This window comes from Salvelinus namaycush, chromosome 21 (genome assembly GCF_016432855.1).
Source record: "Salvelinus namaycush isolate Seneca chromosome 21, SaNama_1.0, whole genome shotgun sequence".
NCBI lineage: Eukaryota > Metazoa > Chordata > Actinopteri > Salmoniformes > Salmonidae > Salvelinus > Salvelinus namaycush.
Window position 1 is genome coordinate 23,196,250 of NC_052327.1, and position 15,436 is coordinate 23,211,685.

General features: G+C 44.4%; 1 protein-coding gene across 1 annotated transcript; it reads left to right on the top strand.

Annotated features, from left to right (window-relative positions):
* The first annotated feature begins 10,437 nt into the window (after window positions 1-10,437).
* Window positions 10,438-12,984, top strand: has3 (hyaluronan synthase 3). The gene is made up of 3 exons (XM_039016844.1): window positions 10,438-11,088; window positions 11,831-11,932; window positions 12,055-12,984. Exons 1-3 carry the CDS (start codon window positions 10,438-10,440, stop codon window positions 12,982-12,984), a joined length of 1,683 nt encoding a protein of 560 aa, XP_038872772.1.
* The last annotated feature ends 2,452 nt before the right edge of the window (window positions 12,985-15,436 follow it).

The window sequence follows — 15,436 nt, forward strand, 5'->3', positions numbered from 1 at the left end:
GCTTGCACTGTAGTCCCGTATTCATAACCATAAACAAGGTCAATTCTTGTAAGCAGTTGGCTAGTTATGTGATCCTTGCCATTATAAGTGTATTGAATTGAGGACTGTACTGAAAATACTTTCGATCTAAACATGCCATGACGATATGTTTTATATCTTTATTTAGATCAAATTTCATGTATACAGTTATGGTTATGTCATGAGGCACTTAATCAAACAGCGTATCATTCTCTATGGAGAGAGGGATGTTACATTAATACTGTAAGGAATTTGCCTAACAGTAGATATAAACTCAGCAAAAATGAAACGTCCTCTCACTGTCAACTGCGTTTATTTTCAGCAAATTTGTGTAAATATTTGTATGAACATAAGATTCAACAACTGAGACATAAACTGAACAAGTTCCACAGACATGTGACTAACAAATAGAATAATCTGTCCCTGAACAGGGGGGGGGGGGTCAAAATCAAAAGTAACAGTCAGTATCTGGTGTGGCCACCAGCTGCATTAAGTACAGCAGTGCATCTCCTCATGGACTGCACCAGATTTGCCAATTCTTGCTGTGGGATTTTACCCCACTCTTCCACCAAGGCACCTGCAAGTTCCCTGACATTTCTGGGGGAAATGGCCCTAGCCCTCACCCTCCGATCCAGAGGTGCTCAATGGAATTGAGATCCGGGCTCTTCGCTGGCCATGGCAGAACACTGACATTACTGTCTTGCAGGAAATCACGCACAGAACGAGCAGTTTGGCTGGTGGCATTGTCATGCTGGAGGGTCATGTCAGGATGAGCCTGCAGGAAGCGTACCACATGAGGGAAGAGGATGTCTTCCCTGTAACGCACAGCGTTGAGATTGCCTGCAATGACAACAAGCTCAGTCCAATGATGCTGTGACACACCTCCCCAGACGGACCCTCCACCTCCAAATCGATCCCGCACCAGAGAACAGGCCTCGGTGTAACGCTCATTCTTTCGACGATAAACGCGAATCCGACCATCACCCCTGGTGATACAAAACCACGACTCGTCAGTGAAGAGCACTTTTTGTTAGTCATGTCTGGTCCAGTGACGGTGGGTTTGTGCCCATAGGCGACGTTGTTACCTTTGATGTCTGGTGAGGACCTGCCTTACAACAGGCCTAGAAGCCCTCAGTCCAGCCTCTCTCAGCCTATTGCGGACAGTCTGACCACTGATGGAGGGATTGTGTGTTCCTGGTGTAACTCAGGCAGTTGTTGTTGCCATCCTGTACCTGTCCCGCAGGTGTGATATTCGGATGTACTGATCCTGTGCAGGTGTTGTAACACGTGGTCTGCCACTGCGAGGACGATCAGCTGTCCGTCCTGTCTCTCTGTAGCGCTGTCTTTGGTGTCTCACAGTACGGACATTGCAATTTATTGCCCTTGCCACATCTGCAGTCCTCATGCTTCCTTGCAGCATGCCTAAGGCACATTCATGCAGATGAGCAGGGACCCTGGGCATCTTTCTTTTGGTGTTTTTCAGAGTCAGTAGAAAGGCCTCTTTAGTGTCCTAAGTTTTCATAACTGGGACCTTAATTGCCTACCGTCTGTAAGCTATTCGTGTCTTAACAATTGTTCCACAGGTCTGCATGTTCAGTAATTGTTTATGGTTCATTGAACAAGCATGGGAAACAGTGTTTAAATCCTTTACAATGAAGATCTGTGAAGTTATTTGGATTTTATGAATTATCTTTGAAAGACAGGGTCCTGAAAAAGGGACGTTTCTTTTTTTGCTGAGTTTACCTTTATAAGCAACATGAGGTTCAGGTAAGTCATACTAGTGCAGCCGGACATAGAAATGCAGAAATTATATGTGTGCCAGCCTGTCAGGGTTTGTCTCCTCAGCTTGACTGCCAAGGACATTCACACAGTGAGAGGGATGCTTTGATAGTGTGATGCTATGCTCTGATTCACCTCAGCTCACCGCAGGACAGTAACCCTGAAACACAGCCAGCCAGGTGGCATACCATCCCACAGGCCCCATGCCATTGCTATCCATGAAATGGCTCTTACACTAATTACAGTACTGCCACACCCTCTGAGCAGGAGATGGAGTGTGAGGGTGAGAGAGTAAGTGGGACCAGACACAGTTGTATACAGTATGTGTTATAAGATAATTGGTAACTTGGTGTTCAGGGTATGACTTGAGTAGTGTATGTGATTACAGGATGTACTGAGTGTGTGTGTCAGAGCATTCTGCAGTTTCTCTCCCTCAGTCTATCAGCTTGTGTCTGACCTGCAGGCTGTCGGCAGCACCGGCGCAGGAGAGGAGGGGTGGGTAAATAAATAAGCCCATAAAGGATGCTTTGAGCCAGGCAGTGTGGAGGAGAGGAGAGGGGGTCTGCCTGAACAGTCCTGAGTCTTGTTGGAGGCTGGCTACACTGCAGTGAGCTAGGACAGGGAGGGGGAGCTAGTGAGAGGGTAGAGGGGTCTTGAAGGGGAGAGGAGGAAAAGCAGCATCAGTCTAGGCTGCTATGCACCGAGCCGGGACAGTGTGACAGAGGAGAGGGGAGCAGGGATTTGGGCTGTGCTGCAAAGGGATGCAGAGTGGAGCTTCCACTGCAGCAGGGAAGCGAGATCGAAACAGAGAGGACGACTGAAGGACAGGCAGACAGGAGGCTACAGAGACCCCGTATTAGACCTCCAACCTCTACCACATTGTGGCCCGACCGCTTGCCCATGGGAGAGACCACCGAGCAGACATGGACTCAAGACCGGATGGGTGAGATCCAACCAGGATCAGGGATGGGATCAGTTCATCTGCTATCCTCCTGTACACTTATCTCTGCCTAACACTCTCAGCTGTTGGGTGAGACTGTGATCTGAGGGCCTTCATGCCCTGAGACTGTCCAGGTAGATAGAGGAGAGGGAGAGGAGGAGGGGCAGGGGGAGGTGGGACAGGGGAGGCTGAGGGTGAGGTAGAGCTGTATTTTTGGATGAGGGACTCCCGAATTAAGCGAGCTGGAAGAAAGCTGTAGTGTGTGGGAAGCAGAACAAGTAGTGTGCTGTGCTGCAGAGTGTGGTGGAGTGGGGCAGACCGGGAGCCGGGGGTGGACTAACGGACACACAGGCGGCCTGACGGAGCTGCAGGGGTGACTCCAGTGGGGGAGACAGAGCCTGAGCGGTCCACTGGATCAGGAAGGTATGGGACAATACTATGTTTTATGTTACTATGTGTGAAAGAAAGAAAGAAAGAGTGGTACGTTTGTGAAACCTTTGTGTAAGTAAGAACTTAGAGAAAGCCTTGTGTAAAGCAAATGTATGCAGAATATTTTATGGAGAAAATGTGCTTGTCCACTGTGCTAATGGCCAAAAAAGGATGTCAGACGAAAGGTAGAAAGTAACATTTGGTTTGAAACAAACATTACCATCTCAGAATATATGTATGTTTAATTGTATGTAAGTTTAAGAAATAGAGGGAGTATGTCATGGGGTAAAGAATGAGTCACATTCTGTTTATGAGGAGATGAATGTCTCTTTGTGTGTGTGTCTGTGTGTGTGTGTGTGTGTGTGTGTGTGTGTGTGTGTGTGTGTGTGTGTGTGTGTGCGTGCGTGCGTGCGTGCGTGCGTGCGTGCGTGCGTGCGTGCGTGCGTGCGTGCGTGCGTGCGTGCGTGTCGGCTTGTGTCAGGTTAGTGTTTTGAAAGTGTATGGTACAGAATGATGTATTTTGTGGTAGAGCACAGTGGTTGGTTCCCTGAGGCTGGCGGAACGTTAGAAAGACACGACAGCAACGCCTCAGAATTCTGTTTGAAGACATGTGACCTCTCCAAGGAAAACGTTGACTCTTTGACTTTCCATGGCATCACTGGTTGACTCCAAATTGGGGTCTGGTGGCCATTTGAAAAGGCCCTGTTGGGATTTGCCATCAGGCCTTATGGGAAGCGGTGCTGGTTTCTCAGTGGTTTCTATTTGACTAACTGGCCCAGTTACCAACTACCTCAGCTCAGTCTGCCACAGAGCTGCATTACCAAAACTCTCTGCAACCACATGTCTCTTTGTATGGGGGAACGTGAAAGATTACTTTATATTCAATAATTTAAGAAAAGAGATCAATGTATTTTCCATGAGTATTTTTGCCATATAGTCTCTGCTTTTTGTGTACTCCTTGAAAGTGCCTCAGCCATTGTAAATGTGTTGTGAGATTAAAAGAGAGCCCTCTAGTGGGGAATAGATGTGAATTGTTATACATTGGCCTAACTGAAGATGATATATTATCATATTCTGAGTCATGGTGACAATATTACTAAATACATACTGCAAGAAGCTGAATCTCCTGTGCATGGTAAGGAGAAAGATCTCTGGTCTACTGTGTTTCTCAGAGAAAACTCCAGGGCTTTGATTCACAGGCTTGTATCTGATTGGATGAACCATGACTCATGAAAGCAAGGCTGTGGGAGTTACAGTATTGATAGAGTAGATTGATGAAGAGTCAAGTTGAAACCCAGCTATCAAGGGACTCCACTCACTTTCCCCATCCATCTCTCCCTTCACATGGTCATCCACTCCCCCTCCTTTGCTTTATGTCATCCCTCCCTCCCTCCTCTCCTCCCTCCTACCCTTCTTCACTAGCCTCTGTAGATTTCCCCTGTCCCACAGCCCAAATGCTCATTCAGTCTGCACCAGCCTGCCATCACACCTGAGAATACAATCCATTCATTCTGCAGGAGGGGCACATTACACCTGCAAATACCTACCTGGGACCTGGGACTCACCTGGGAATAGCTACCTGTGCCTATGCTTGGCTCTCCTCTGTGAATGCTGAACTGCAGCTCACCCTAGAGCCACTGGATTACACAGCAGATCCTTCATTTGAATGGGACATCCAAGATAGAGGAGATACTCCAGGAGATACTCCAGGAGATGTATGTTTAGGTAGCAGGGACAGAAAAAGCCTTGATCATGAACTGAAATCCTGCTTCTCCAGCTGTCACCATTACCACCACAGTGAGTACTTGCCTTTGACCACTCACTATTATTATTTAAGTACATTGTGCAAGTGATCAATGTCGTTTGAGATTCTGCGCAGATTATTATAGCAATTGTGAAGATTTCCAGAGACCTACATGCACTTGAACATGCACGCTTTCTATGATTACGTAACACATTTATTGTCAGAACAACCTCAAAATGTGGCCAGGATGTATTAATCATTTTAAAGTTGAATAAATGCTTTTATGTTAGTTTGTAAGATAGACCTAACTTTAGGCTATTTATTGTATTACAGAGTAATATTGAATTGTGTTTGCTTGACAATGCAACCAAATATCAACATTTAATGGAGACTGCTTGGATAGTTCCACCTGAATCCAACATATTGTTTGTTAACTGGTCGACAAGTTAATATTTACTCTACAGCAAAAGTGATTTTGAATTGTGTTTGGTTGTCAATGCAACCAAATATCATCATTTGAAGGAGATGTATCCTTGGATAGTTCCGTCTGTGCCACTGAATTCCAGTTTGTCTACAAATTAATAATTGGTACAGTATGTTAGATTCACGTCTCCAACCAAAAATCTAAGTTAATTAATAGGACTAAATCAAATCAAACTTTAAACGGGGTGGCAGGTTGCCTAGCGGCAGGTAGCCTAGCAGTTAAGAGCATTGGGTCAGTAACCAAAAGAATGCTGGTTTGAACCCCTATTCAGACCAGGTGAAAAATCTGTTAATGTGCCCTTGAGCAAGGCACATAGCCCATAGTAAAATGACCAAATCGCTCTCTAGTGGCCTCACATGTGGAATGTTATTCATAATTAATCAAATAAATGAATAATTAAACCCTCTGAAAAATCCAGTGTTCCTATGTCAAATGGTTTCGTTTTATTTCAGTTTTCTGTGATGTACGGTACCAGTCAAAAGTTTGGACACACCGACTCATTTCAGGGTTTTTCTTTATTTTTGCTATTTTCTACATTGTAGAATAATAGTGAAGACATCAAAACTATGAAATAACACATATGGAATCACGTAGTAAGCAAAAAAGTGTTCAACAAATAAAATATATTTGAGATTTGAGATTCTTCAAAGTAGCGACCCTTTGCCTTGATGACAGCTTTGCACACTCTTGGCATTCTCTCAACCAGCTTCATGAGGTAGTCACCTGGAATGCCTTTCAATTAACAGGTGTGCCTTGTTCTTTCCTTCTTAATGCGTTTGAGCAATTGCATCAAGTTAGGGGTGGTATACATTAGATAGCCCTATTTTGTAAAAGACCAAGTCCATATTATGGCAAGAACAGCTCAAATAAGCAAAGAGAAATGACAGTCCATCATTACTTTAGGACATGAAGGTCAGTCAATGTGGAAAATCTCAAGAACTTTGAAAGTTTGTTCAAGTGCAGACGCAAAAACCATCAAGCGCAATGATGAAACTGGCTCTCATGAGGACCGCCATAGGAAAGGAAGACCGAGAGTTACCTCTGCTGCAGAGGATAAGTTCACTAGAGTTAACTGCACCTCAGATTGCAGCCCAAATAAATACTTCACAGAGTTCAAGTAACAGACACAACTTTTCAGAGGAGACTGCGTGAATCAGGCCTTCATGGCCAAATTGCTGCAAAGAAACCACTACTAAAGGACACCAATAAGAAGAAGAGACTTGCTTGGACCAAGAAACACGAGCAATGGACATTAGACAGGTGGAAATCTGTCCTTTGGTCTGATGAGTCCAAATTTGCGATTTTTGGTTCCAACCGCCGTGTCTTTGTGAGACACAAAGTAGGTGAACGGATGATCTCCGCATGTGTGGTTCCCACCGTGGAGCATGGAGGAGGAGGAGTGATGGTGTGAGGGTGCTTTGCTGGTGACACTGTTGGTGAATTATTTAGAATTCAAGGCACACTTAACCAGCATGGCTACCACAGCATTCTGCAGCGATACACAATCCCATCTGGTTGCGCTTAGTGGGACTATCATTTGTTTTTCAACAGGACAATGACCCAACACACCTCCAGGCTGTGTAAGCGCTATTTGACCAAGGAGAGTGATGGAGTGCAGCATCAGATGACCTGGCTTCCACAATCACCCGACCTCAACCCAATTGAGATGGTTTGTGATGAGTTGGACCGCAGAGTGAAAGAAAAGCAGCCAACAAGTGCTCAGCATATGCGGGAACTCCTTCAAGACTGTTGGAAAAGCATTCCTCATGAAGCTGGTTGAGAGAATGCCAAACGTGTGCAAAGCTGTCATCAAGGCAAAGGTTGGTTACTTTGAAGAATCTCAAATATAAAATATATTTTGATTTGTTTAATACTTTTTTGGTTACAACATGATTCCATATTTGTTATTTCATAGTTTCGCTGTCTTCACTATTATTCTACAATGTAGAAAATAGCAAAAATAAAGAAAAACCCTTGAATGGGTAGGTGTGTCCAAACTTTTGACTGGTACTGTACATAAAGTGTAATATTGGGATGCAAACCCAAAATGTAATACATTTCAACTCCATATCTGACATAGTACAGGTATGTTATTTTTTTGTTGTTGCCTATAACCATGTGTGTGAGGTGTGTTTCAAAGTAGATTTGTTTAGGACTACCAAGAATCACTCTATGTGACCTTGACTTAGCCCACTGCAGTAAAGGTTAACCCTAATTGCTCCTGTAAGTCACTCTGAATAAAGAGTCTCCGAAATTACTTTGACTACTAACTTGTAGATTACTACTAACATGTAGATTCCATTTGAAATCAGCCAAAGCTTGAAACCTTAGGCCTATATGTCTTGTCTCTTTTTAGTTGAACCCTGGGTTGAATTTATACAATAGCTGTTGATGACTTTCCAAATGCTATATAGGATTAATAGCATCATTGATGATATATGAATGATAAAGTATAGTTACATTTAATTTGCTCTGTTAAATCTACCTTTTGGAATTACTTTGATAGCAACAGTGAATACGTGGATATTTCTCAGCAATCATCCTCACAATAGCATATTGGTAAAAGTCAGTGATACATATTAAAGCAAAGCTGGGCTTGGTTAAAACCCTGGATGGGAGACCAAAGGGTAGCTGTAGATAGATTCAGTAGGAGGTGCTTCCCAGCCTATTGTTTTTTGCTTTTAGCGGATATTACATTGAAGATCTGGCTTTGCTTCAAAGGTACAAATTCAACATATTTAATAGAAGGTTTGTCAATTGGTTACCATGATGGCATAATGATGTGGTTGAAATTTCACCCTCAAAACAACAGTTTACATTGAAGACTTTTTTCAAATCCAATGTATTTTCCATGTAGATTCCATGTCACAATACGTTGACATATTACGTTGAAAGAACATATGAATTAGTCAGTTTGTGCCCAGTGCGGTCTCTCTCTCTCTCTTTTCATTTAGGAGATGTTAATGAGAGTTTGCAAAAGAGGGTGGGGTCCAGAAATTCCAGGTGATTATACAGTATGATTGGTGATGTGCCACTGCAAAGGCTGGAATTCTATGGATTTCTGCATCAGTGATCAGTGACACTACTCAACTACTATACATTTTCAAGATGCCATAAAAACATTAACTACTCTTTTTTCATTTATTCATTGTTTTATTCATCGGCTGTGCAGTCCAACTTGGAAGTCCATCTTTCTACCTGAAACATGATTTTCAGTCCATACAGTTTGACATGGAGCCCCCTCTCTATTCTTCTCTAATCCTGACTGCTAACAGCAGTGTGGCCCTCTAATTAGTCTGTCTGCCTGCCTGCCTGTCATCTCCTGTATGCTCAGGGGGCATTAATAGCGTGCTGGCTGCCTCACCCTCTTATTGTCCCCCATGGTCCCCAGATCATAGACTGGCCCTCAGAGGGGAATAGTTACTGTATATGTGTTGTCAGTGGACACTGAATTAATCTGCACTCACTTTCACATAAGCAATTCTAGATGCAATATCAGGCATGGTGGAATATTAATGGTATAATGTAATATTATGGAAATTCTGTTCAGGTAGTGTATTACTTATCCTGGTGGTGTACAGTATTGACAATGCCTACAAGTAGCTTACAGAGTATTATTACATTGAATGCAGGTTGTATAGAAAAGATGAGTGGTAAACTGCCTGAGGACCATGATGTAAATTCACTTCATGAATTCCATTTCTGCCAGTGCTTTCCCTACAAGTGGATGTTATGATATGAGGTCTGTGAATGAAGGCCGTCTTTCTCCAGCAGAACCGAAGCAGGGGGCACAGGGAGGTAATTTCATCAATGAAAGGGGGGATTGTTCTCCATTCTGGCCACTCCCGAGTGCCGTCCAAGCCCTGCCTGGTCTTTAATTAAAGTAATTAACCTGGGGGGGGGGGGGGGGGGGGGGCAACAGCAGATGTCTAACTCAGTGAACTGGTCTCGTTTCCATTTAATGTTTAAAGGTTGTAAATGGCTATGTTGTTTCCCCATGTTTATTCAGCTTTCTGTAGGTGGGGTCATTCACATTCTTTCATTTGGAATTTTTGAGATAATGTTTAGATCTTCATCTTTACATATTTAGTGTTATGAACAATGCATATAGTTATTTATGTTTCAGAAGAAGACTGGTTATGAAGAGTGTGACAGATAAGACAGGAACGTTCAACGTGATGACGTTGAATCAAATTCGAGAACTAATTGAATTATAAAAAAGTCATTAAAGTAAGGGATGACACACAACTACTTTTCTCCTTCCCCCCTTCTGACACCCAGGTGGCGTCACGCATCTCTGCATGCCTGGCACCTATCTCAGCTTGGATGTCGGCCCAACACCTCAAGCTCAACCTCGACAAGACTGAGCTGCTCTTCCTCCCAGGGAAGGCCTGCCTGTTCCAAGACCTCTCCATCACGGTTGACAACTCCACTAAAAGACCATGGTACTTGCCTACAGAGCAGCAAGAGAAACTTCTCCTCTCTACCTTCAGGCTATGCTCAAACCCTACACCCCAACCCAAGCACTCTGTTCTGCAACCTCTAGTCTCTTGGCCCTCCCACCCCTACGGGAGGGCAGCTCCCGCTCAGCCCAGTCCAAGCTCTTCTCTGTCCTGGCACCCAAATGGTGGAACCAGCTTCCCCCTGAAGTTAGGACAGCAGAGTCCATGCCCATCTTCTGAAAACATCTGCAACAACCCTACCTCTTCAAAGAATATCTTAAATAATCCCACAGCCCCACAAACACTTTATTGACGAAAAATGTACTTACTATGGCTGTGATATGTGGTTGTCTTAAGATGAATGCACTGTAAGTCGCTCTGCATCAGAGCGTTTGCTAAATGACTAAAATGTAAATGTAAATGTAGTCATTGACATGGTTAAAAAAAAAATCTTTCACATTGAATTCACGTTAGTTGACAACTCAATCAAATGTAAATAAAAACTAGACGTTGAACGTCTGTGCACAGTGGATGAGCTCTGTCTTTCGTCCATCAGTTCTTTCTGGAATCATGAATCCATTCCCTCTCTTGTTCCCCCCAGATGCCTTCTCGCTGTAGGACTGTGCTGCATATCGTGACGACCACCCTCTTCGCCGCTGTGGTCCTGTTTGGGATCCTGCTGGCTTACGTGACTGGCTACCAGTTCATCCACACAGAGCAGCACCACCTGTCTTTCGGCCTGTACGGAGCCATCCTGTCTCTACACCTCTTCCTCCAGAGCCTGTTTGCCTTCCTGGAGCACAGACACATGCGCAGCCCCGCCCGGCCCCAGCATCTGCGGCGCTCTGTGGCCCTGTGCATCGCTGCCTACCAGGAGGACCCAGACTACCTGAGGAAGTGCCTCCGCAGCGTGCGCCACATCTCTTTCCCCGGCCTGAAGGTGGTGCTGGTGGTGGACGGGAACAGGCCGGAGGACGGCTACATGATGGACATCTTCCAGGAGGTGATGGGTGGAGCGGACCAGGCAGGCAGCGTGGTGTGGAAGGGGAACTACCACAGTGACGGGGGCGGGGGTGGAGGGGTGGGCGGAGGGGGGGCCAGAGCAGCGTCCCTGCATGCGGAGGAGGCTGCACGTGTGGCCAGCCTGGTGAGGAACTGTCGCTACTCCTGTATCATGCAGGAGTGGGGAGGGAAGAGAGAGGTGATGTACACAGCTTTCAAAGCCCTGGGAGACTCTGTGGACTATATGCAGGTAAGTCTCTCTCAGTGGTTAAATTTTGCATCAGTGTGTCCTCTGTCCTGCTTGATAGAAATAGGTAGTCTAATCTCATTGGACTCAGTCTCCACAGACATTGGCACAAGGCCTTGTTTTGATGCTCTTCGATTAGAGAACAATATCACAAACCTGCGAACACGTACACACATGCAGACACACATATACTCACACACACACACACAAACACACACACATCCTTTTATTACATATTATAGCAACGGGCTGATATTTCTGTGTTGCTCCTGGGCTTGTGGATTGTTATAAAAACAAAGATGCACATTGAGCCGTACACAGTCCATTACTGCATTGTCAGGGTCGAAGTTCAGTTGTTCAGCTGACCCTCACCTGTGTGCTTCTGGAACACCTGTGTGCTGTCAGCAGTCTCTAATTTCTCTCAGGTAACTTGACTGGCATCTGATAAAACACAATGGAACTAAAACACCTGCTGTGGCCCTAGGCTGCCGTCTTGAGTATTTCTCACTCATCAATAGACAGTTAATCACTCATTTGTTAATGTAGACCAGTGTGTATTGTAAACATACTGTATGATCCCAACAGCTATCATAACATCAATAGTAAGATCAATCGCCTATTGTGTGATGGATAAGCAAATCAGATTAATCCACTGTCAAAACCAATACACATTACCACCAACTTGGCTTCATGTCAGTTATATTATAAGGGTAGAAATAAGGCCCCCATGTGTGTGCCATTGCAGGTGTGTGACTCAGACACAGTTCTGGACCCAGCGTGCACCATAGAGATGCTGAAGATTCTAGAAGAGGATGCAAAGGTGGGGGGAGTAGGTGGAGATGTTCAGGTGAGAGACTTCTTTCTCTAAGAAGACCCTTCACAATGGTGTTATTGTCTTCCTTCCTATACTAGTACACTGAATCAATCATCAGCAACAGTTTCTTCTGTCCTCTTATTGTTTCCCTTCAGATCCTGAATAAGTATGACTCGTGGCTCTCCTTCCTGAGCAGTGTGCGTTACTGGATGGCCTTCAATGTGGAGCGGGCCTGCCAGTCCTACTTTGGCTGTGTGCAATGTATCAGTGGTCCCCTGGGCATGTACCGCAACTCTCTGCTGCAGCAGTTCCTGGAGCCCTGGTATCACCAGACCTTCCTGGGCAGCAAGTGCAGCTTCGGTGACGACCGCCACCTCACCAACCGCGTGCTCAGTTTCGGCTACAAGACCAAGTTCACCGCTCGCTCCCAGTGCCAGACTGAAACGCCAACGCGCTACCTCCGCTGGCTCAACCAACAGACCCGCTGGAGCAAGTCCTACTTCAGGGAGTGGCTGTACAACGCTCTCTGGTTCCACAAGCACAGCCTCTGGATGACCTACGAGTCTGTGGTGACAGGCTTCTTCCCCTTCTTCCTGGTTGCCACAGTGATCCACCTGTTCTACCGTGGGCGCCTGTGGAACATCCTTCTCTTCCTGTTGACAGTGCAGCTGGTTGGCATGGTGAAGGCTACCTACGCCTGCTTCCTGAGGGGCAGTCTGGTCATGATCTTCATGTCTCTCTACTCCCTCCTCTACATGTCCAGTCTGCTGCCAGCCAAAATCTTTGCCCTGCTCACTATCAACAAGGCTGGCTGGGGCACATCAGGGCGGAGGAAGATTGTGGTGAACTTCATTGGGGCAGTGCCTGTCACAGTGTGGGGGGCTGTGCTGCTGGGTGGGGTGGCATACACCATCTACTGTGAAACCCAGGAGCCCTTCAGTGAGACAGAGAAAGCACTGCTCATCGCTGGGGCCATCCTGTACGCCTGCTACTGGGTCATCCTGCTGGTTCTTTACCTGGCTATAGTAGCCAAACGCTGCAACAAGAGGGAGGAGCAATACCACCTGCCGTATGCAGAGGCATAAGACATGAATCAATTGTCAGTGTTTCAATGGTGCTGCTGGAACAGCTGAGCCAGTCTTTGGCCCCACCCCTCTCATGCCATTCTGTCTCCATGGTGCTAAACCTCTGGTTCTAACGGACATATGTGGTATGAATGTGTTATAGAGTGCTCTACCAGTGGTCATGAGTTACAAGGGCATGGTGCTTTCCATAGATATAAAGCACATTATCATACAACCCGTTTACAAGAGATTGTAAGAGCTTTGACACAGGCCTGGAGGTTTGGGCTTATCGAAACAAGTATATGTGTCAGTATGAACAGTATGAAGCAGTGTTGATATGTCTCCAGCATGAGTTGAATGACTGAACATAGAGACAGTTAGACATGTACGGAGGGCCCTCTTTGCCTCAATCAGGTGACACAATGATCTACAGTTGTATTTCTGTAATACAGTAATTTAAAGACAAGCCAACATTTATACATAACATAACTCATAAATACATTTTTGGTGCTGTTGAACAGTGCCCAAGATAAAAGTTTAGCTCATATGGTAATAGTCCAATCTTCCATCGCCTGCAAGGATATTTACATCCAATTGAATGAGTCAGTTCATTTTGTGTGGGCATTTTATTGTATGAGTGCCACATTGTATACACATTACATACAGTATCAATGCTCAATACAGGATATAACTTACCAACTGAGGATAATCAATCATTCATTCCATCATGTAAACTGCTATGACCAAAGACCACTTGTTTTTTGACGCATGCCTTACCATTAATATAATACAAGTACAAACTCCACATTGCTGTTATTAGTTGTTAAATCCAGAATAAGAAAATAGAAAACCATGATCCCCTGTTATCAAGGCCATTGGTATTAGTGTAGGTGTCATATCTAAGTTGACATGTTTTTGTTGTTGGAGAATGGAGATAAGTTTCCACTCTTGTGCTTTTTAAGTTGTGTTAATATTATTTTATTCGGTGAGAATTGCATAACTTGAAAGTGCAAACAAGAAACAACGCTTGTTTACAGGGTTGCTCAGCCTCTCTCTACCAATGGTGCAGTAGGTCAATTTGACGGTACAGTATATTTCCATGACCACACAGAGGAGATCAAAGGTGATATGACTTTCTTTCCCTTCTCAGTCTGAATAGATATTAAAGTACAAACTTGGTAGGCGGCCATCCATATGCATTTGCAGTATTGTCTTGGCTGTAAATCAGAGTTAGCTGTTGTTGGGGCTCAAAACTGCAACCTCAACATTAGCCACAGGAATAATGTCCCCTGACACGAGACGCAAGATTGTTTGCAATTCATTCAAGTATTTGTGGCCATGAATTGTGAACACACCATTTTTTCCCCCAAAACTGAAATTGGGGTTAAACAGATAAAACAGCTCCCCCCCAAAATGCAATACTTTGAAGTTATTTCCTGAATGCAAGTATACTCGCAATTTAAGCGGTCATGAATGGGTTTGGTTTTAGGCAGTGCATTTAAAAACGTGTTGGAGTCACAAGGCCATTGAGAGAGGCCAGAGTGTGAGTGGGGGTGGATGTGGCCATGCGCAGAAGGGGGGAAGTTATTTACTGTGTGGCTGGATGAATTGGCCCCTTTAGCCATCATGAGTAAAAAGGGTGTGTTTTTTACTTTTATGGTTATACCTCTATTTGCATGCCAAGAAGGAACCTCCCTTTCCCTTAAACACACACCCATACAGCCCCTTTGGCCGTCTTTCAGAAATCATAACAGAATGCAGGAACACTGAATTTAGTGTTTAGAATTGTGTACAGACAGCGAACTGATCTCTTTTAATCATCTGACTTGTCTTCAAACGTATATGTGGCCTACCTTTCCCTCTACTTTCAAGGGTGTATGTAATGTGACTGTGTAATAAGACTCACAGTGGTATAGATATTGGGATTACATGAAGAAATTAGAGGCATAAATAAAATACAGAGATGACTGTGATTGATGTTGTATGGTGTGTAGATATCATATACAATATTTGTTATAGTAGCCTATCTATCAGGCTGAACATCTTCTCAGTCTACAATATTGTCTTTAATGCCATTTTTGATTTCCTTGATACTTCCTGCCTCTGATGTACACTCAGTCCCTTGAGCTGTGACAGTTTCAGACCACTCATATTTGACAAATCAACGGGTCTCATAATGCTGAGTGACAGTAGATGTCCACCCATATTTTGTAGGCATATCTTACATGGAAAAACATTCTTATAATATAACTTGTTTGAATATAATTGTAGAACTATTCAATAAGTCTTAACGTGACTTAAAATCTATACCAGAATTTTCTAAGCATTCTCTCAATGCCGCAGAACAACTGTCGAGCGTAACCAAAACGCCATGGCAGCTCAGCTCATATATCATTCAATGTTTACAAAAGAAAATGGTTCAGAAAATATTGCAAAGTAATATATTTTCTGTATTGAACATATTCAAAGATAT